This window comes from Eublepharis macularius, chromosome 14, assembly GCF_028583425.1.
Source record: "Eublepharis macularius isolate TG4126 chromosome 14, MPM_Emac_v1.0, whole genome shotgun sequence".
NCBI classification, from domain to species: Eukaryota; Metazoa; Chordata; class Lepidosauria; order Squamata; family Eublepharidae; genus Eublepharis; species Eublepharis macularius.
Genome location: NC_072803.1, coordinates 37,418,995 through 37,442,411, shown reverse-complemented (window position 1 = coordinate 37,442,411; position 23,417 = coordinate 37,418,995). Strand labels below are relative to the sequence as shown.

At 47.0% G+C, this 23,417-nt stretch overlaps 1 protein-coding gene across 1 annotated transcript; it reads left to right on the top strand.

Annotated features, from left to right (window-relative positions):
* Positions 1-1,659: 1,659 nt before the first annotated feature.
* LOC129341887 (prenylcysteine oxidase 1-like) lies at positions 1,660-6,567 on the top strand. The gene is made up of 4 exons (XM_054997246.1): positions 1,660-1,844; positions 2,674-2,885; positions 3,775-3,930; positions 5,339-6,567. The coding sequence occupies exons 1-4, from the start codon at positions 1,660-1,662 to the stop codon at positions 5,995-5,997; spliced, it is 1,212 nt and encodes a 403-aa protein (XP_054853221.1). The 3' UTR covers positions 5,998-6,567.
* The last annotated feature ends 16,850 nt before the right edge of the window (positions 6,568-23,417 follow it).

The following is a 23,417-nucleotide window of genomic DNA, read 5'->3' as shown; positions in this document are numbered from 1 at the left end:
AAAACATGTTTTTCTCAGATATGTTCTTGCTGTTCAGGTCTTGGTAGGAGATAAGTTGCAATAATTGGTCAATGCCCAGAATAAAATCTTACAATGTGAAGAATGAAGATCACTGATTTGCAACGTTTATGAGAAAGATCTTCTGTAGCTCAGATAGAAACTCATGACATACCATAGGGGAAGGACAAATTGGAGGATTGAGCCTATATTAGATAAGCACACCCCAAACCCCCTGAATCTTTCACACTTGGGTTTCATGAAACTAATCTTTCTGAAAGTGCTTTGGTGAGATTCTTAAAATTGTATTTTATCTTTTAAATCTAAGATAGATAAGGGATGGTAACATGTATACATACCTGCTTCTCTGATATATGGAACTGTGTTTTGTATCTTTGTGTATGTTTGACTATTTCAAGATTGCTTAGATTGATTTTAAATAAAAGTTTTAAAAAGACAACATTTAAAAAATGTGATAGAATAGGGGTGATAAAGAAAAAAGGGGATTAAATAACATAATTGTATAAATCAGAATTTTGTGTATTTGACATAAAACAAAAAAAATACTGTTGTGGAACAACTAGGGCCTGGAGACAGCGCTGACTCCTTTGACGAAGAATAGCTGCAGCTGAGCCATCAGACAAGAAATCACAGGAGGCTTTGAGGTGCGGATCCCCAGGCCCACAAGAGCGATTCAGCGCAAGTGTAGAGGGGAGTCACAGGCCCAGTGCAAGTTAGCATGCATCAGAGATCAGCACTAGCAATCAGTTGCAAAGGAAGGAGGAACATCACCAGAGAAGATGTGAAGCAGCTGTTGTTGGTGTGATGTAGGACTCTGCAGCATATAAGAGTATGAGGGAGGGGCCCTTCAATGCATTCCCCGAGACCTTGGCTTGCTTAGGCAACTCTTGTGCAATTTACGGACTTTGTTTATTCTACTCTGGCATCTTACCTCCAATAAGCCAGCTCCCGTTATTTGCCTGAGTTAACACTGCAGAAGCTGGCATCTGCCTGAAGCAGAACAATTTCTTCCCAACATCCCCTCATTAAGTTTTTAAGATACTGTCTATGAAATACATTGGTGCTTACTTATATTGGGGTACAGTTATATTCTATAATTTAGGTTTCAAATTTCTTAATCTATTTTATAACTACATTATTGCTTTCATCATTACTACATATTCAATATTACTTGCTTCGCCACATTCTACATGCCCACTATAACTTTTAACAAATAAGTAATATATCAGATTGCAAAAGAGGTCTATTATATATCTCATAATAAAAAAGTAGAGAATAATTCTTCTCAGAATCTACTTATTCGATTTGGTTGAGATTTGAGTATTTAATATTGTTATTATTATTGTATGTATGTTACAAGTTAATAATAAAATAATTTTTTTAAAAAGAATCTACTTATTCATCAATTTATATTCAAGATATTATGCTTAAACCTTATTCTCATTCTGCTCCTACATTGTAATACATTTATATACAATTTTTTTAAACACTTTCTCATTCTAAATTTATCTCCTGCTTACATAATACACATTCCATCTTTTTTCAAATTTTGTGATTGATCTGTTTCTCAGATAAGTTGTTAATTTTGCCATTGCTGCATATTTGGTGAGTTTGTTTTCCCATTCTTCTAAGCTTGGACAAATGTCCAATTTCCACTTTGTAGTGGAAATTATTCTGGCTGCTGTCACCATATATTCAAATATCTCTTCCAAAAGTTTTGATAGTTTATTAGGCAACATTTCTAATAGCCTATTCTTAACTTCCATAGAGAATCTAAATTTCAATATATTCTGCATTTCCCCATGTATTCTGGACAAGTTTATGAGGTAATAATGCACAAAGGAAAATCTAGTTCCAAGCTGCAAAGAATTATCTGGTGGGAGGGGGGCCACGGGTTGCTTGCTGAAAACAGTAAGATTTTTAAGAGTACCATAGAATGTAATGCTAAAGAAATACTGCTTGGCTGGCTCTAGGCAGAAAAGCTAGGAAGGTACTGTAATCTCAAGTTTAGCCCATAATTTAAGTTCAGGAGCAAACAGAAGAACCAGCTCACAAGGCAGTTAAAGCAATTTGAATGTCTTGTTGGACAGCTAGATAGATGAAAATATGCTGTGAATTCTAGGTCTAACATAAGAAGTTATATGTAGTTAGTTTCATAGCTGAGAATGAAGAGTAAAAATGTAAAGTCTCTTTATAGACTCCATTGTCTCCCTGGGCGTGTTAAAACATGCTTGCTTTTAACCCTCTAATGGCTGCATCTCAGTTGCATCTCAGCATTCTAAGTGGTAAAATCTGTCTTCTTCCTATAAATGAGAAAGAAAAGACGATCCCACCAATGGACTACTCAGATCCCTAACCAATCATTAACAAGCATTGGCAAGAAAAAAACTTGGTTTGTGTTGGGAATATGCTCTTCAGTTGCCACCCTCATACTTTTAAATAAGTTGCAATCAAATTAAAGTACTCATATTAAGGACTTGAGTATTTAATGGAAACAAGATAACTTAAAAATACTTAATGCAGTACTAGAATACTCTTACATTAAATAATTTAAAGGGCTAAATCCCCTACTTGCCTTTCCTACTAAATCCTATGCAAATCTTGCATAGTCTTCATTGCCCCTTTCTTAATGGCTCTTTCCCCTTTTGGATAAAGGATCTATCAGTATCAGGCTCATGACTTCGCCTTCAGCAGCAGTGAGGGTTTACTTCATGCCCTCGGAGGGGCTGAATTACTTCAGTTGCTGAATCAGACCATTGAGGAATCCCTGCAGAAGTCTGGCTTTTCTCAGAAATACATCAATGAGATAGTAACTTCAGTCATGAGAGTATTCTTTGGCCAAAGTGCCGGTATTAATGGCTTTGTAGGTGAGTGGTGTTTGTTTCCTGAGCAACTTTTCAGGGTATTTTGGGCTGCAGCAGGAAAATCCCATTTGTTGAAAGTTTCCCTTCATCCAAGCCATTGATAACAGTGGCTTTAGACAGCAGGTACAAAAACAGAATACATTGGATAGCAAAATTCCCCAACTAGCAGTTTAACTATTACCTGTCCCCACTACCCAGTGTTTTCTTCAGAGCCAATCACTAAGGGTAGAGTTGACAAGTAGCTTTGAAATCACCCCACTGTCAAAGTTCACTTTCCTGATATTAGCCTGTTTCACCACTGCACTATTGAGGAACAGTGAGACTGTGATCTTACCAAAAGGCACCGGGTGAGTTGAATGGCAAGATGGGGTTATTTCAACAGAGTCCTTTTGCATGTAAGCATTCCTGTTTGCCATTTGTGGGCCCTTCACTTTGAAATGAAGTGAATTGCATGGTCCATATTGGGGATCTCAAAGTAGATGGTAAAGATCCAGCAACTTATACTTGACACTTAGGTTAGAAACACACATTCACTTCTTCCCATTCCCTGCTCCGGTCTTGAGGGCAATAATTTTCTGAAGCAAGTTTGCATGGACACAGTTTTTCCTCAGATTACGTATTAACTACCTAATATCATGAGTTTCCTACACTCAAGATTTTTCTTACTCTGCACTGCCTGCCCAGATGGTTGATCAGCTATCCTCCACCAAATTTTGGGAATCAGGCAATATAAAGTAACCTCTGTAATAGTGCTGCACATGTACCATTTTTCCAAAGCCCTCACATTTCAAAGTTCGATTTATGCTCACTTGGAGACCAGTTTCCCTGCTGCATTTGTTCTATGAATAGGGCATTCTCCTTTGAACTTTGATGTTTCCCTTCTTCCTGGCAGGTGCCATATCTTTAGCAGGTACCAGTGGCGGAATTTGGGCAGTAGAAGGTGGCAACAAACGGGTATGCACAGGACTTCTGCATGCTTCTAAAGCACAGTTGATTTCTGGCACAGTTATTTCTATAGAAGAGAAGACACAGCAAAAGGGACATTCAGGTGAGGATGCCCTAACATTCTCCCCTCTTTGAAAACAGCGTATAAAACTAAAACATGAGTTGTGTAAATCCTGAGGAAGAGGCATGTAGTCAGAGAATAGCTGACAGACAGACAGACAAGAAAGCTACCAAACAGCTGGAAATTCTGCAGAAACCTTTTACCATGATGGCGAATGGCATTTCATATGCATGAAATACAAAGAGCCAAGGCCCTAGCTGTTGTAACAGGTGAAGCCAGTTGCTTCACCTCACACATATCCCACTTGTGTTGTGGGTCCAGCAATTTCTTATGGATGAGCTCTGACTGCATGTACAATGACTACCATATTCACAGAGGGAGTATAAACACATATTGGGTATGTGGCATAAGGGGTTGCAGCTGGGAGAGGGAATTCACAGCAGTCACACAACGATGCCTGTTTGCAGTGGAACCTTTGGAATCCAGCCTTACAAATTATTTGCAAATCATCTGTGAAATCACCATTTAAAGCATTCACTAATTCTAGTGATCCAAAAGTCAGCACATTGTGACATCCTTTGCAGTTGACACTCTCTCCTACTGAGCAGGCAAATTTCTGAATTAATTGGCATAGCAAACAGTGCCTCAAGGGTTGGAAACTACAACTTGGATCTAGCCTGCAAATAAAGTGCCCAACTTAATCAATTGTGTGGTAAATCATTAATTACTCTAAGTTTACTGGGACGGGATTTAATAATTGCAGGACAGCTACTGGAAATGCTGCTTCTCCTGTATTTTATGTGCAAGCACAGACTTCACTATCTGTGCAATTTAGATAATAGTGTTAGGGAATTTGCCCAGGAAAGACGTACTAAATACTGTAAAACACACACACACACACACACACACACACACACACACACACTCACTCACTCACTCACTCACTCTCTCTTCCCCCCCCCCCCCACTTCTCTTAGTGAAACATTCCAGGGGCAGCATTATCAGAGTTTTATTTTCTGTGCACTGAAGACTCACAGTATCTTTAATAATTGGTTTACTTATTAAATATGTAAGCAGAGCATAGTGGAGGTAAACAGTCATCCCTTTCATCAGGCAGATCCACAGAGGGGAGCCTATGAAGCTTTATCAAGGATGCATCCCAGTTGCAGAAAGAAACTGTTTTTCCCTTTCATATATACCTTGCTGAGATCCAACCCCTGCAGATGCACTGCATTTTCAGGAAAAGTCCAGAAGCATTGAAGCCAGCGTTGTACTAGGATAGGGAGACCTGGGTTTAGACTCGTTTCTCCCATAAACCTTGCGGATGACTTTAGGTGACTCTCCCCCCGCCCCCCCCCCAAAAAACTTCACCTCCTTCACAGGGTTGTCAGACAGGCAAACTTGTAACAATTCTAAAGGAGTAGCTTCTTGCTGTTGTTTTTTTTAAAAGGTGGTACTGTGAATCTTTATGAAGTGACCTACAGTTCTACATCTGCATTAGTGAAAGAAGCGTACAATGTCATTCTTATTGCAGCCCCCTTGAATAGTAAGATTGCCAACATAACATTCCTCAACTTCAATCCACCCGTTCCTGAATTTTCCAATCCCTATAAACAGGCTGTTGTAACATTTGTCCATGGTCGCATCAATGCCTCTTTCTTTGGCTACCAGGATCCTTCCCAGTTCCAATTAAATAGCATTTTCACAATGGAGAATCCGAAGTTGTTTATATACGGCATGGTCACTGTGTCTCCAGTTCAGAACGGAAAAGCTGCACTGAACCCATTACTGGGCCCTCGAGTTTGGAAAATTTTCTCATCTCAGCCCCTCGCCAAAGAGCAAATGAACTTTCTTTTTCTATCTTATGATTCCACTAAAGCAAAAACGTGGCTAGCCTACCCGCATTACAGCCCGCCAGAGAAACTCCCACCTATCATCCTCCATAGTAGAATATACTACCTGAACAGCATAGAATGGGCTGCTAGCGACATGGAGAGGAGCACAGTTTCAGCCAAAAATGCTGCTTTGCTGGCTTACCACCGCTGGTATGAAAAGATGGACATGATTGACCAGGAAGATTTGCACAAAAGACTCAAAACTGAACTCTAAGTTGAAAGCCAGACTATTAGGGGAAAAAATCTTAAGATTACCCCAAATATCAAATTATATCACAAAGCTTCCACACTAGTTTGAGTTTCAGACTGGATTACAAACTCAAAAGAATGTCAAACTGGAGAGAATTGATATTAAAGAAGAAATTCATAACTATGGATTAAGAAATCATTAAAAGGAATTCAAAAACAAGATGGTAATATTTTGAGAGAGTCTACTAATATGGTTTCAATGCAGAAATAGAATAAGTCTGCCAACCTCGCCATTGACATCCCCAGTCGACGTTTATTGTGACAATAGTACAAGAAAGAAATTTGACCATATAGCTTATGAGTATATGATGGATAAACAAGGAAAAATAAAATCATGGCAAGTAGTTCAAGATGAAGGAAAAAACCTTCTGTGGTTGTTATATCATCAAACGGTATCTAAATTGAAAGAACAAATAGCCAAAGAAGGGGGATCATTAAGAAAGAAAATGACTTTTGAACAATTAATCACTGGGGATTTAAGACAACCTATTAGGATAAATTTATAAAATGTTATTGCAATATGATTCTGAAACAGAGCAAGTAAGAAAATTGTATGATAAAATGGATACAAAATTTTGGAGAAAACATACATGAGTCATTGGGAAAATCTATGGACTAAAGAAATAACGTTTATTGAATGTCAAATATTAAGGGAGAATTGGTATAAAATGTTTTTAGATGGTATATTACCCGTAAAGATACAGCAAAATCAAATAAAGACTATGATGAGAAGTGCTGGAAATGTCAGAATAGAGACGCAACATTTTAAAACATGTGGTGGACATGCAAGAAAGAAATAATATATTGGTTAGATATACATGAAGAAATGCAAAAAATATTAAAATTAAAGTTCCAATGGATCCAAAAAATAGGCTATTAAATATCTTACCAAGTAAGATTACAAAAATAGAGAGTGAATTATTTTAAATATATGGTGACAGCTGCAAAATTAATATTTGCAGCAAAATGGAGGGCAGTGAAATGTCCAGTCCTGAAGGAATTGAAGAATAAACTAAATGAATGTGACAATGGCAAAATTAACATCTTTTATACATAATATGGCCTGACCAGGATAGCCCAGGTGAGCCTGATCTCATCAGATCTCAGAAGCTAAGCAGAGTCCCCACCAGGGGTTGCCATAAGTCAGCTATGACTTGAGGGTACTATGTACTACCATACATAATAGACTGATTTCAGAATTTTAAGATTTAAATAGAATGAAATATTAAAAGTAAATTCAAGTAAGTTCCATATAAATGTGTGATACTGAATACAAATGATTATAATTTATATTTTATGTTTGAGTTACTACAGTTTTGTCTGTAAATTGAAATAAAATATATTTTAAAAAGCAAACTCTTAAGATTATGGTGTAATTTGCGATGCCATTTGAGACTGCATACTCCCTTCCCCAAAAAACAAAACTAGATTGTTTAAAGAATACTCGGTAAATGAAACACAGGCAGCCGAATCCTGAGGGGGGAGGGTTGCTAAAAGCATTCAGGGAGCCAGCTAAGGGATACATCAGCATATCCCAGACTTACACTGGTGCAACACCCCCTACAACAACTCCCAGCATAATTCCTTGCACTGACATCCAGGATGGTGGGACAGAGGGTGGGGTGCAAGTTAATTGTCTCTCTAAGCTGTTTTGGGCTTGGGCACTCCCCCAACAGCGTCAGAAAGTTACATCACTAAAGACGGTGGCGTAGCCCATAGATGCCCATTGGGAAAACCCGACCGCTCCCCTGGCTCGGTCCAAGTGGCCTGGCAGAGCATAAGATGCTGACTACCATGAGGACCAATCTGCTCGTGCCCCTGGGTGGCAGACCCCCTTCCCCAGTAGCCAATCAGTCCCCGGCCAGCTTATATAACCTCTGGCCAAGACCGCCATGGCCCCAAGTAAGTAGTGTGTTGAACAACAACTTCCTCCCTGTCTGTTTGCCTGCAGAAGGAGCAGGTGTTGTCCAGTGGCACCTTGGAGGCTCCAGCCCTGCCCAGCTCCCCTTCCCCCCCCCTCAGTTTCACTGCAGGCAATGGGGTGGGACTTGGAGTGTTGCCTGTGTGTGTCTGGTGGGGTGGGGTGCCACAGACGACTCTCATTGTCTGACAGACAGTGGTCTGATAAGCTGGGCAGAAGATTGCTGCATGCAGGGAGCAAGATTGATGCCAGGAGGTCCTTGCCGCACAAAGCCAGACCACCCACCCTTTTGCTGTTGTTTGCAGAGGCTGAAATGGACTTCGGGAATCTAGTACAGGGGATGAGATGACAGCCCCGGAGCCATTTCTCTGGTCCTGCAGGCCATCATTCTAGTCTGGGGGGCATCATCCTCAGACTGGGGCATGGCTGTCAGGTTCCACCCCGCATTCTCCTCACATCTTTGTGATTCAGTGATGTGTTTCAATGGAGGTGCCACATGTCGATGGCCATTTGTCACTCCCATCACATCCACTTGGCCTTCCACCCTCCCCCACGGTTTTCAATGGGCAGTCCCATGATTAGTTTCTGAACCTCCCCCTCCTTGCCTCTAAGGAGCTGCCTCTTCAAGATTTGGTGGGGCTGATCCTGAGTGCTAGGGGCTGCGGGTGCGACCCGTGCTGGGCTACACCACCTTTTTGGTCTTACTTTTCAAGGAATGGGTGCATGTTTCTTGGAGCAGTGGCGGTGACAGCATAGTTTTCAAGTGAGCTGCGCTTCAGCCGCCAGCCTGGCCCTTGTTGAAAGTGGCGATTCACTGACCAGATGGGCAGGCACCCTGTCTGCATCTTCAGTGTCCCTTCCCCCCCCCCCCACGGGGCAGGGCTCCTCTCAGAGAAGGTGCCAGTGTTGGAGTGTGGCAAGCAGGGGTCTTCCTGCCCTTTACACTTGCTATCTGTGGGGTGAAGGAGTGGCATTGACAACTGGCAATGGAATAGTGGCCCAGCCCATGGACAGGCTATGCCTTTCCCTGCCACTCATGGCACTGTCAACAGCAGCCACCCTGCAATTGGTGGCTTCTGCTGGCATTGCCCGGGCAACTAGGAAGCATTCTCCCCTGGCTGCACTTTTCCAGGCTCAGCCTGCCAGCACAGCTCTCCTGCAAAAGTCCTTAAGAGCTAAACCATCCCTGCTGCACTTAACATGAGTGTGCGGGTGCTCAGCAGGCCTCAGGACTGAGCTTTTTCTTTTTTCCGTACAAAGAGGAAAGGATCTCTAAAAATATTTCTTCTGAACACAGGAAATCTGTCACTACCAGAACCATGTTTTATATGCAGCCTATCACCATTGTTCTGCACAATGTTTCTTAAGCCTATTAGAGAACACTGAATATAATTAGGCCTGACTCTGTCATAAAGTTGCTTAACTTTAATCTCATTTGGGCTAAATAAATGAAATTAAGCACCTGTGTTAATCTTAGTCTATACCTTGTAAGTAAGTTCTCCAGTAGCCTCCAGGGTGAAATCCATTGTGTTAACCTGGTAGAATCTGTATTAAAGTGCATGGATAAGAGGGAGATGTGTGCAGTAGCAGCATTTGGTAAAGTGTGTCTAATAGTATGGTGCAGCACCTGTTGAAAACGTGCACAAGAAGCATTTATGGAAAGTTTGGGTTTTTTTCTCTAATTCTTTATTATATAATATTTTTTATTTTTCAATATCTAACATACAAAACTACTACATACATACATACCCTACAAAACAGTAACTACAAAAGACTACAATAGCACAAGGGATGGGAAGGAAAGGAGAAAAAAAAGAAAGGGAAGGGGGGGAAAGGGGAAGATAATCTACAAACACTAAACACTACGTTTCATGTTTTCCCTTCATACTGCCATTATTCAAAAGTTAAAGCTTTATATTATATTGATGGAGTGGTTGACCTTACTAAATGCAAATTACAATTTAAATTCAAATTAAATTTTTCTTCCCCTCCTGGGTCCCGGACGCAATTCTCTCTGAGCAGCTGCAGCCGCAGTGCTCATTTCCTCCCCCTCCCCCTCAGACTTCTCCTTTTCGTCTTGCTTGGTGCACTGAAATTCCGGATTTTTATCCTCAAAATCCCTTCGTTGATCTTCTGATAATAACTTGAAAGCTTGATCTTTGTGACTGAACCAGATTCCTTCCGGAAATAACCATTTGTACTTTATTCCACGTTCTCTCAGAAGAGCTGCAAACTTTTTATACTTAAAACGTCTTTTCCGAACTAGAAATGGGACGTCTTTCAATATCTTAACTTTATTACCCAAAAAGTCCAAATCCGCATTGTATGAATTATATAGGATAGTGTCCCGGATCCTCTTAGATGAAAAATCAATGATGATCTCGCGAGGCAACTGACGCTTCATTGCATATTTTGAAGTAGCCCGACGGACTTCCAAAATCGCGCTTTTTACTTCTTCTTTAGTTGCCCTCGCGGGTGTCGCCAATAGTTCCGAGACCAGACCCCGTAAATCCTCATTTTCCTCCTCTTTCACATTCTGGAGACGCAAAATTGTCTGTGTTCGTTCCACTTGTAGCCCGATCAGCTGATTCTCCACCAGTTTGAGCTCTTTATTCGTAGCCTTCACAAGTGACGCACTTTCCCGAGCAGACTTGTCTGCCCCCCCCGCTGCTTCCTTAATGGTTTTCACTTCGCTCTCAATTAAGCCCACCCTTTGATCTGTTTCATTCAGCTTGTCAACAAAGGGTTTTATAGCTTCACCAACCGCCCTCCGCACTACCTCCTCCAACGACTCTCCCTTTAGGGCAGCCGAAACTGACTTGCCCAGAGCAGGACTTTGTTTTTTTGTTGCCATTTTAGGGGGGGGGGAACCGCCAGCCGGATTCTGAAACTCAGCAAAGGGGAAGAACAAGCCTTCTTAGCTTCAGATCCCACCACTCCTTCACGTACGCTTGTAGTATCAGAAGGGATTCGCTTACTTGCAGGCTCTCGCCTAATTCTGCTCTTTGCCGTTTTCCATGGCCCTAAGCAAACAAGGGAATCCACCCGGATAGTAGAAAACCAAACAAACAAACAATTCCGGGAATATGTATATATCTAACAATTTTTTATATTTTTATAGTGCAAAGTGCAAAGTGCAAAATATAGAGTGCAGGAACATATATCGAGAATCCGTAATCAGGTAAGAGAGGCACCATTGGTCCAACATTTTTGAGTTTTCAGCATAACCCAAGAGATCTGAAGGTAACAGTTATTGATATGATTCGGGAGGGTGTTCAGGATGGCCCCAGGAAATTGTTGCAATTAGAGTCTAGGTGGATCTTTAAAATACGGAGTTTGGCACCAGGAGGACTCAATAGTGAAGTGGATTGTCAGGGCTTGCCGCCGCTGCCGCTGGGCGTGGCATTGGGCGGTCTGCTCCTGACGTCATAGGGGGGCCAGGGATGCTGCAGGACCCTGCTCTGTGAAAGGAGGGGCGGTATACCTCACCCAGACTCCCTCTCAGTCCACTCGCTGGCCTGCTCAACCTGGCCTGCTTGCCCCCTGTGTCCTTCTTCATCCCCTCCTTCCAGAACTCTCCTCCAAACCTCCACTCTTGCATTGCACCGCTCTCACTCCACATTATCACTCCTTACTCACATCCACCACCACAGGGCTCTTCCCAGCCAGCTTTTATAGGGCTTCCTTCTACTGCCCCACTCCTCTTCCAGCCCAGTCTTGGGCTGCACCAAGCAGTTGCAGCTGGGGTAGCTGATCTGGCCCCACTGACCAGCACCAGCTGTGCCTTGTTCCCTGGCTGCCCAGCCTCCCTGCCTTGGCTGATTGCTGAAGGCCTGTCCAGCTGCAGTCCCCTGGCTAGCAGCTCGGCCTCCCTGGCTGAGCTGATGGCTGAAGGTGGGTCCAGCTGCGGCTCCTTGGCTGGTTGCCCAGGGCTTCCTGCAGAGTGCCTCCAATAGCCCCACCTGGAGTGGCTTGGCTTCTGGCAACTCCTGGGCCAGGCTACTATTTTCTAGCTGGGGCGTGGCTTTGGGCTGTTGGGGCTGCTGCTGCTTCTCCTCCTTAGGTAAGGTCTTTGGGTGGGTGACTGCTGGGCCCCCAATCCCTCTGCCCTTGCCCCCTTCTGCCTTGCTTAGTCCCCTTTCCTTCCCCAGGGGAGTGGGACTCGCTGGCTTCTCTCTGTCTCCCCCTGACTCCTGAGGCCCTGGGCCTTTGCCTCTTGCCCCTGGCGCCGGCAGGTTCTGGCTCCATTTGCCCGTGGGAGGGGATGACCTGCTGTCCCCAGGCTGCCCCCTCTGCTTGCCAGTCAGACCGGTTGACCTACTGCCTGCTGGCTGACCGGTTGACCTGCTGGCTGCTGGCTGCCCCCTCTGTTTGCCCGTCAGCCCGGTTGACCTGCTGTTCCCTCTTGTCAAGTCTGGGGGCTGGGGCTCAGACCCCGGACACACCTCCCCGCTTGGCTTTGAGTTGTGGGGGTCCGGTTCAGCCTCGAACATGCGGGACATGAAGTCCGCGTCCACATGCCGCGCCCCCTGGCGGTATTTGACGGTGAATTGGAAGGGTAGGAGGGAGAGGTACCACCGCAGCACCCTGGGGTTGTGCGCCTTCATGCGATGGAGCCACTGCAGGGGTGCATGGTCTGTCAGCAGTACAAAGGGGTTGTTGGCCAGGTAGTACTGCAGGGCCCCAACCGCCCACTTGACCGCTAGGGCCTCCCGCTCCACCGTGGCGTAGCGCTTCTCGGCGGGCTGGAGCTTCCGGCTTAGGAATAGAATTGGGACATCCACGCCATCCCGCTCCTGGGTCAGCACGGCCCCGAGGCCGGTGTCCGAGGCGTCCGTGGCCAGTGTGAAGGGCCGGTCAAAGTCTGGGTTCCATAGGGCAGTGGCATTGGAGAGGGCTGACCGCAGGTCCTTAAAAGCTGCCTCTAGTTCTGGGGTCCACCGGACTTGGTTGGGCAGCCCCTTCCTCAAGCTGTCTGTCAGGGGCGCCGCTCGGGAGGCAAAGTGGGGGATGAACCGCCCGTAATACCCCAGCAGTCCTAGGAATCGCCGAACCTGCTTCTTGGTCTTGGGCTGTGGGGCGTCGGCTATTGAGGTCACCTTGTCCGGTGGTGGCCTGACTCGTCCTCCCCCGACCACAAAGCCCAGGTATTGGAGTTCCCGGAACCCCAGGTGGCTTTTCTTTGGGTTGGCCCGCAGTCCGGCCTGTTGAAGGGCTCTCAAGACTGACTCCAGGTGCTGGAGATGGGTGGGCCAGTCCGGGCTAAAGACAATGATGTCGTCAATGTAGGCCATAGCGTATGCCCGGCACTTGCCCAGCACCTGGTCCACTAGTCGCTGGAACGTGGCTGCTGCACCATGGAGCCCGAAAGGCATTTTCTTAAATTGAAAAAGACCTTGGGGAGTGGCGAAGGCCGTTTTCTCCCGATCTTCAGGTCGCACGGGCACCTGCCAGTACCCCTTGGTTAAATCGAGAGCTGACAGGTAGCGAGCGGACCCCAGGTGATCCACCAGCACATCTGCTCGGGGCATGGGATAGGCGTCGAACTTGGCCACCTTATTCAGCTCTCGGTAATCGACGCAGAAGCGGGTGGTCCCGTCCGGCTTGGGCACCAAGACTATTGGACTCCTCCAGGCACTCTGTGAGGGCTCAATCACCCCCAGCTGGAGCATCTCGTCCGTCTCCTTTTCCACCGCCTCCCACCGCTTTCTAGGGATGGGTCGCCACGTAGCCCGAGCCGCCTGCCCTGGCTCGGTTGGGATGGCATGCTGTATCAGGCTGGTGCTACCTGGTCTGCGGGAGAAGACGCCTGGTACCCGGGCCCATAGAGCCTGTAGCTGGGCCCGCTGAGTTGGGTCGAGCTGGGGGTCCACCTTGGGCTCCCCGAATTCTGGGCCTTCTGTGGTCCACGGCAGCTCACTGGACGGGAGTTCCAGGGGGTCCTCCGCCAGCTGGCACTCCTCGCTGTCCCGCTCATACCACCTCTTCAGCAGGTTCACGTGGAGCGTCTTCCTCTGGCGTCGACGAGGCCCACACTGGACCTCATAGGTGGTAGGTCCTAGTACCTTTGTCACCACATAGGGGCCTCGCCAGGGGTCCCCCTCCTCCCTGGGAAAAACTGTGCGGTGGACGAGGACCTTCTCCCCCAGCTGGAAGGTTCTCTGTCGCGTACCCCGGTCGTACGCGGCCTTCTGGTGTGTCTGGGCGTGGGCCAGCCGTCGGCCTGCTTCTGCTTGGAACTGCTGCACCCGCTCGCGGAGTTGGCTCACGTACTCCTGGACTGGGGGGGCTGGGGGGCTGGCTTGGGGGCCCCATTGCTCCACCAGGCGGGAGAGCATTCCTCGTGGCTTTCGCCCATACAGCAGTTCAAATGGGCTAAAGCCAGTGGAGGCCTGGGGGGTCTCTCGGAGGGCAAACATCAGGGGGTCGATATACAGGTCCCACTGGTGAGGTTTGTCATGCGTCATCTTTTTTAGGGCCTCCTTAACAGTCTGATTCAGGCGCTCTGCCAATCCATCTGTTTGGGGGTGGTAGGCAGAGGTGAACACCTGCCGGATCCCCAAGTTCTGACAGAGCTGACGCATGGCCTTTGCTCGGAAGGGCCCTCCCCGGTCTGTCAAGATTTCGCTGGGCAGCCCCACCATTGCGAACAGCTTGGACAACGCCCGGACCACCCCCGGGGTCTGCATAGTTTTCAAAGGAATGACCTCCGGGAAACGTGTGGCGTAGTCCACGATCACCAGGGCAAAACGGTAGCCCCGGGGTGTGCGTGGCAGTGGGCCGATAAAGTCCATCGCTATCCGCTGGAAGGGCACCCCCATCACTGGCAGCGGGGAAAGAGGGGCCTTTGGCGGGCGTCTTGCTGCCACCCTCTGGCAGGTGGGGCATGAGCGGCAGTATGCCTTCACGTCCGCATTCACCGAGGGCCAGAAGAAACGCTCGAGGATCTTCCTCAGGGTCTTGTGGTGCCCCAGGTGCCCGGCCCAAGCGTGCTCATGGGCGGTGCGGAGGACCTCCGGCCGATAGCCTGCTGGCACAAGTAGTTGGCGGACCTCTCCCTGGCCATTTGGGGCACGAGCTATGCGAACCCAAACCCCTCCTTGCTTCTCAATGCGAGGGAGCCGTTGGGACCTCCGTTCATCCCGCACCTGCTCCTCCTCACGAGCGGCTGTCTCTCGCAAGCGCTGCAAGGACTCATCTGCCCCTTGGGCATCACAGAATGGGCGATCTGCTGGGGGTCCAGCTGGGTCTTCAGTCCGTGGTTCTGCCCCTGGTCTGGTGGAGGGACCCTCTCCCGGGTCGTCGGCCTCCTCCACTTGCAGAGTGGTGGCAACTTGTGGGTCTGTCAATTCCCGTGCCGCCTCCCGCCGAGGCCTGGCGATCCCTGGGGCGTCTCTTCCCGATTTCTTCACTGCCTGCTGGAGGAGCCTGAAGAACCCCGGGGCATCTCTTCCCAGCAGCATTGGCATGGGTAGGTGAGCTACCTGGGCAACTTCCATTTGGTGGCAGACCCCTAGGTACTCTACCGTGATTAGGGCCGTAGGGTACGGCTGGGTGCGGCCCATCACATCCGTCACCGGGATCCAGCGGTGCACTGGGGTGGCAGCTGGGAGGAGTTGGGGCCGAATTGCTGAGACTGCACTCCCGGAGTCCAACAGGGCTTGTAGGATCAGCTGGCCTATCCTCACGGTGGCGCATAGACTCAGCACCTGCTTGCCAGGTGGTGGGTTACTTTCCCAAGCCAACGCACATACCACTGGCGAGGAGGCTGTGGGTGTGCAGGCTTGCATCCGCTGCTCCACGGCCTGCATTAGCTCTGCCTGAGCTGTTTGGAAGGCCGCCTCCAACTTCTTCCACATCCTGTCCAAGCATTCCTCCAGCCACAGTCTGAGGTCTGCTGGGGCTACGGCATTGGGATACATCCCTTCGACTGGCGCCTGCGTCGGAACGGCTTTCCCCGTACGGGCCACCAACTTGTCAGGGCTTGCCGCCGCTGCCGCTGGGCGTGGCATTGGGCGGTCTGCTCCTGACGTCATAGGGGGGCCAGGGATGCTGCAGGACCCTGCTCTGTGAAAGGAGGGGCGGTATACCTCACCCAGACTCCCTCTCAGTCCACTCGCTGGCCTGCTCAACCTGGCCTGCTTGCCCCCTGTGTCCTTCTTCATCCCCTCCTTCCAGAACTCTCCTCCAAACCTCCACTCTTGCATTGCACCGCTCTCACTCCACATTATCACTCCTTACTCACATCCACCACCACAGGGCTCTTCCCAGCCAGCTTTTATAGGGCTTCCTTCTACTGCCCCACTCCTCTTCCAGCCCAGTCTTGGGCTGCACCAAGCAGTTGCAGCTGGGGTAGCTGATCTGGCCCCACTGACCAGCACCAGCTGTGCCTTGTTCCCTGGCTGCCCAGCCTCCCTGCCTTGGCTGATTGCTGAAGGCCTGTCCAGCTGCAGTCCCCTGGCTAGCAGCTCGGCCTCCCTGGCTGAGCTGATGGCTGAAGGTGGGTCCAGCTGCGGCTCCTTGGCTGGTTGCCCAGGGCTTCCTGCAGAGTGCCTCCAATAGCCCCACCTGGAGTGGCTTGGCTTCTGGCAACTCCTGGGCCAGGCTACTATTTTCTAGCTGGGGCGTGGCTTTGGGCTGTTGGGGCTGCTGCTGCTTCTCCTCCTTAGGTAAGGTCTTTGGGTGGGTGACTGCTGGGCCCCCAATCCCTCTGCCCTTGCCCCCTTCTGCCTTGCTTAGTCCCCTTTCCTTCCCCAGGGGAGTGGGACTCGCTGGCTTCTCTCTGTCTCCCCCTGACTCCTGAGGCCCTGGGCCTTTGCCTCTTGCCCCTGGCGCCGGCAGGTTCTGGCTCCATTTGCCCGTGGGAGGGGATGACCTGCTGTCCCCAGGCTGCCCCCTCTGCTTGCCAGTCAGACCGGTTGACCTACTGCCTGCTGGCTGACCGGTTGACCTGCTGGCTGCTGGCTGCCCCCTCTGTTTGCCCGTCAGCCCGGTTGACCTGCTGTTCCCTCTTGTCAAGTCTGGGGGCTGGGGCTCAGACCCCGGACAGTGGATTACTCATGTTTTTTGGGTTAATGGATGCCCAGCGTTGCCTTACCCATTTGGGGGATATAGACTGCATTGTCTTGTTGAATGTGTAATTAATATTACTTGTCTCTTTAAAATCGGAACAGGACTTAAGTGGTGTTGAGGTCTGTGCTGCAATCTAATTGTTGCTTGTTTCATTGTAATTTGGCCAATCATTCAATTACTGGTTTGTGGTTAAGAGAGTCCTTTCCTATGCATGATTTCTGTCTGTCAATTCATGCTTTTTGAAATTGTATGGAATCAGAATGGTATAAGCAGCAATATTGGAGCTACCGGTGAAGTGGGGGCTGGTGAGTAGATGGAATGTATGTACAGAGTTTTGTTATGTATGTTGAATTATAAATTGACTACGTTTAACTTTTGTTCACAGTCCATATTTATTGTGCCCATGAAGAAGTATGTTATACGAAACGGGAATTGTATAAATATGCACGCATAATCCCGTCGGCACTTTTGGACTTATTTGCAGTTTGGACTGGAGCTTGCCATCTCATGCCTCCCACATGTCTACATTGGAGCTCTATCTGAGGAAACCTGCATGCTGCTACATTTTCATCTTAATTAATTCATGGACATTGTTCCTTTGAAAAATATACTTCATAACCATTAGTATCAAATTCTGTATTTTTACCATATTTATTGCATGTTGGGACAGAGAGATCAATATTTTATTGTATTTATTGTATATGTATTATTGTATATATAATCATGCACTATATTTTGCACTTTGCACTTTGCACTATAAAAATATAAAAAATTGTTAGATATATACATATTCCCGGAATTGTTTGTTTGTTTGGTTTTCCATGGCCCGGCAGCACTCGAGGCGCCGCGCACGTCCGCCGGCTTCCGTAGGGACAAACGGGCAATTAACCCCCCGCATTGATTCCGGGGGGCTCTTCCCGCAGCGTCCCGGACCCAGCCTCCCTCACTGGGAGTTTTGGGGGCTAATCTTCGCAGATCAGCCGCCCGGACAGGGTGCTCGGGCGCTTCCTCTCGAGCCCATGAAGAGGAGCGTCCGACATGGCTGAGAAAACGAAACCGGATCGGTTTTTTCTCTAATTCTTGAATGCCTTCAGATAGTGGGAGAAATCCAAAAACCCCAGCAAGTACAAGAAACAAGCAGCTCAGGTGGCAGCAACTGAAACTGAGTTGTTCTTGATGTTCAAGCACAAAAACATTGCTTGTTGATTCAATTTCCCTTTTGCTACACAGCAGAAATTATTCTGAAACTGATCATTTGTGGTATAATTGTGTACTTATGTACAGGCTGAGGATTTTCTTTATTACTATGAAAGTTCACAGCCTTTACACTGTGATAAAGGAGGGCTTAACAGAAGTGGTATTACTGCTTTAACATGGATATGCAACACACTATTAAATATAGTGCCATGACCTGGATAGCCCAGGTGAGACTGATCTCATCAGATCTCAGCGGCTAAGCAGGGTTAGGCCTTGGTTAGTACTTGGATGGAAGACCTCCAATGAAGACCAAGGTTGCAGAGGCAGGCAATGGCAAACCACTTATTAGTTTCTTGCCATGAAAACCCCACCAGAGGTTGCCATAAGTCAACTCTGACTTGAGGGTTCTCTCCATCACCACATTAGATACAGCATGTTTGTTTACTATGGATTGCCACTTTGGTCCAGCCGAAAAGCCATTTGCCACATGGAGTACTAACACTGATCCAAAAACAGCACTTTTGACTTAAGCCTTCTTAATCCTTTTTAAAATCAGTAAGAGAATGATCATAGTATATGCCTGCACAGCTTTACATCTCATTCTGTGAATTTTGACGCAAGGCTGTCTCTTATTTTGTTCGGTACTTTTATAGCTCAAGCAAAATGGTATTACAGTATGCCCAGCAAAACACATTGTAAAGATAAGTACCGACCTTTTGCTATTAAAGTGAATAAGATCAAGAATGAGTTCTGGTAGTGTTTTTTTTACGCTAGCTGTGAAAAAGTACACTATAGCAGTTGTGCCCTTATTCTAGTATAGGTTTTGAGGGACAACAAGCATTAGTTTATGATCTTTACTGCCAGTTTTTCTACTACCCTACTAGCCAAGAATTTTTCTACTACCAACTAGCAAAATTCCTTTATCCAACACACATTTGCCAGTCATTAAGGTGCCACAAGAAATGGTTGTTTTGTCTGCAACAGGCTAACATGGCTGCAGCTATGGAGTGTATCCATCCTTTTGCTGACCTGCTTTGCAGCTGAAAGAATCACCTTCAAATCCAGAATGTCAGAGGGCACAGAATTGCAGGGGGGGGGGGATCTCACAGCTAGATTCCTATTACTGCACTGAAAATGTCAACTATGCAAACTAACATTCAAAATAGTAGTTAGTCCATTTTAACATTTTTTTAAAGTTACAAGGAATCTACAACTATTTAAAAAATGCCATTGCAGGCTATACTGGTTCATTTATTCTCATTCCAAGGCTTTTAACATAATGATGCTGTTTCCCCAAATTAACTACAAATCAAAACACAGAAATCAGTTACGACATTTGACATATCCCATACGTTTCTAAGATCAGTAAAACCCTCCTCAACAAGTGTCATATGTCAGTGCTTAGTTAGCTACAGATTTCCTCTGTCACAGAAAACATCATAGTAAGTGAGCAGAGGGCAACTGATTCATTTTATAAGTCTTCAAACAAATATCATTAGCATCTTTAGATGGAGCTATAATTTCCCTGCATTCTTGGTCCACACATGGTTAAGGCATTAAGGGTCAGGAAAAATGGGTCAAAAACCACATGAAAGATGGGAACCATACCACAAAAGATACTTTTACAGACACACCTAAATCCCAAGAGTGTTTTCAGTTCTCTATATAGCATCAAGTGGCAGTATCTACTTTGGGCAATTCCCAGTTTAAGAAAAACTATACTGTCAAAGATGAATATTCTACAAAATTTCTGTGGCCGCAACACGTGTGAACCCAGTAACTTTTAGAATTGTGTAGTTTGATAACAGTATACCAATATGGTTACAAGTTGAATACGTATTCGTATTTTAATTCTGCCCGAAACAGCAGTAGGAAGTAGGAAGTTCTGGCCAAACAAGTCAGCAATATGAATTCACTTTTAGTTTTCATAATATGATGGACTTGTCTAGAAAATGTCTTAATTTAATATTGTAGTCTCAGTCCCATTACACGGGTTGTTTTATGCTGCTTAACTGTATCGTTTTATATTCTGTAATCTACCTTAAGACTCAACAAGAAAAATGGACTCAAAATACATACAAAATTAGATTCATATTGGTTTAGATAAATTAATACAGTCCAAACTATTTCCTTAAAATTTCCATTAATGTTCACTTCCTTCATGCCAATGTTCTTCTGTTGTCCACCTGGTGCCATTTCCATACACTCATCTATTACAAGATTCATAAATGGATCAAAACCTCTTAGTATTCCTTGGACATGTCAACACCGTTTAACTTCGCTGTAAGGAACAAGCAGTCAGTTTCATGATGACAGTATTGAATTCCAAAGTTCTTTGACAGGGTTTAGAGAAATAATTCTGGAACTAACAGTTTTAAACAGATAAAGAGTTTTATTGACTTGGAGGTCACAGCAAGCTACGAAGCCAATTTTATCTTTCATTAATTCTTTTACCATAAGCAAATAAAGAAATATACAATGGACAATGGACGTTTTTGTGCTTTCAAGATCAAATGCATTTTGACCTCACCCCTATTACAAGGAAACATGACATCTGAACTGTATAGAAGATCAGGCATTCAGTATTTCCAAGAGCAAGTGCTGCTTAACTGATCTAAGTCATTAACAATACAGTAATGAATTTCTCACAAAGAGGATCCTGTGCACAGTGGGGCTATGGTGCTATCCCAGGGTTTTCCTCTGCTATCCTTCTGTAGGAAAATTGTCCTGTCCTATATTCAGTTAAGACAGACCTACTCTGTTAACCACCTACTGCCAACTGTTCAATGCAGCATTGAGATGCCTGAACTGGATTGCCAGGTCATCAATATCTGGGATAATGCAGCAGCAGCAAAAAACTGGAAGATAAGTAGAGTAGGTGCAGCTTGCCACAGAATTACTCACCTGGGGTAAAGCCCTCCTACTAAAATACATTGAAGGAATACACACTTTACTTATACAACAGCTTCTTGTCTATAAATCTGAAATTTAAAATCAGTGTTAATAGAAAGCTAAATCACTATAAAGAATCAGACGACAATGGCAAGTCCATAATTCACCCCCCCCAAGTGTCTACTTTATGAAATGGGTGTATTAAGTTGAAAAACATCAGGCCAACAAAGGTATATTAATATCTTGAGTATATCATGGAAGACAGAAGAGGTAAGAGGAGCCTTTCATCAGTCCATTCTTGAGGATGCTAAGAAAGTAAGGCAAGTATCCTGCCTCTTCTATTGCACTGAGCAAGATTATATCATTCCCTGTACACACAGCAAAATTCCCAGTCCTCCAGCTAAGCTGCCTAAAAACCCTTTGGAGCAATCACGCCTACGTCTAACTTGAAATGATTCTGACCTTTAAAGCCCTTAGTGAACTGGGACCAGCATACCAACGGGACAGTCTCTCACCCTACATTCCCCAGAAGGTGCTCCGTTCAGTAGACAAATATCTACTAGTGGTCCCTGGCCGCAAGGAGGTCCACCTTGCCTTGACCAGGGTCCAGATGTTCTTGGCCCTGGCCCCAGCCTGGCGGAACTCTCTGTGACAATTTGAGCCCAGCAGAATTTGCTCATTCTGCTGGGCCTGTATGACGGAGATGTTCCGTCAGGCTTTTAGTGAATGAGGCAAAGGGGCCTCCACTTCGGCCTCCTACTGGGGGGCGTCCCCTCTAGGGTTGCCATTCCCCTGCCGGTGGCGGAGGATCCCCCGGTTCCACCCTCCACCCCCACCCCCTGCTTACCTGGCCAGTGGGGGAGGCATGGGCCTCACAGGAGTGCTCCTAGGCAGGGCGGTGCACTCCCCTGGGCCTGGAACAGCCTGGATTGGGCTCTATTAGGGCTGTTTGGGGCCCAATTTGGCCCAATTCAGGCCCAATATAGCCCAGATCAGGCCGCTGCCAGGTGTGGAACGCTCTCCCACATGGCATCAGCCCGTTCCAGGCCAATTCAGGCCCAATCCGAGCCCAAAATGGCCCGAGTTCGAGCTGCTGCCAGGCAGGGGAGCGCTCCTCCACACTGCAGTGGCACGTACCAAGCCAATTTGGGACAGAATCAGGCCCCCCCCCCATGGAGCACAGGAGTGCTCCCCAGGGCAGCCACAGCCTGCATGATAACATCACTTTCCAGAAGTGATGTCATTCTGCAGGCCTGGGGGCATGTGCGCACTTTGCATGTGTGAAGAAACTGGGCCTCTCGGAAGCGTTCTGTGTGTGCTTCCGCAGGCCCGAAACAGCTTGGATTGGGCCATTGCTGCAGTGACCCATTTCAGGCCCAATTTGGCCCAATTCAGGCCCAAAACAGCCTGAATCAGGCTGCTGCAAGGTGGGGGAGTGCTCCCCCGCACCACAGTGGCCCGTTCCAGGCCGATTCAGGACTGAATTGCCCCCCCCATGGAGCTCCAGGGGCAGCCACAGCCTGCTTTTAGTGATGTCACTTCCCAGAAGTGACATCATTGCACAGGCCCAAGGGCCAAAAGGTAGGTACTGGAGCTCCCACCTCCCCTGGGAGTACAGGGGGACTTGTCAACCCTAGTTCCCTCCCAGGTTGTTTTTGCTTTCATCTGCTGATTGTCACCGGCCCCCGCAGGCCCAAAATTACTGTACAAGGGACTTTGCAATGTGCGCTGCTGAGAATGGATCTGTGAATTGCATCTGCTTTTTTATGCTACCGGTTTTATGTTTTTAAACTGATGTGACCCACTCTGAGCATGCTTGTGGGGAGAACGGACTACAAATTCAATAAATGAATATGTAAACGACGTTTAACTCACACAAGCATTTGGAATTCCCCCCAAAGTGGGCTTGTTCAGGTCTGAGTATTAATCCTGCCTGTCTAAAGTAGGGTTGCTATCTGTGGATAGGGAAATTCCTGGAGATTTGCAGGGTGTGTGTGTAGATCCAGGTAAGTTTGGTGAGGGAAACAATAAAATTCGGGTCCAGCAGCACCTTAGAGAGCAACTTGATGTTCAGAGTGTGAGAAAGGATTTCAGCTGGGTTGGGTATAATAACTAGCCCCCACCTGGAGATTGGCAACGTGAGAACTCTGCACCTCTTCGCCAGGATTTCGTGGTGATCGGGGGCGGGCAGACCTATCTATCCCCTCAGACAAGCCGCCCTCTGAGGCGCCGGCCCGTTCCACCCTGCAGGCTCTCGCCAGGCCTGAGGTTTTTCCCGCCTCAGAGCGGAGCCTCCTTCCCTC

What these genes read in the sequence shown, in the direction of transcription:
- LOC129341887 (XM_054997246.1), top strand. Translation starts at nt 1,660, where the DNA reads ATGTCCAATTTCCACTTTGTAGTGGAAATTATTCTGGCTGCTGTCACC. An exon ending in ATTCTGGACAAGTTTATGAG is followed by an intron (nt 1,845 to 2,673) that starts GTAATAATGCAC and finishes TTTTGGATAAAG; the next exon opens with GATCTATCAGTATCAGGCTC. An exon ending in CGGTATTAATGGCTTTGTAG is followed by an intron (nt 2,886 to 3,774) that starts GTGAGTGGTGTT and finishes TCTTCCTGGCAG; the next exon opens with GTGCCATATCTTTAGCAGGT.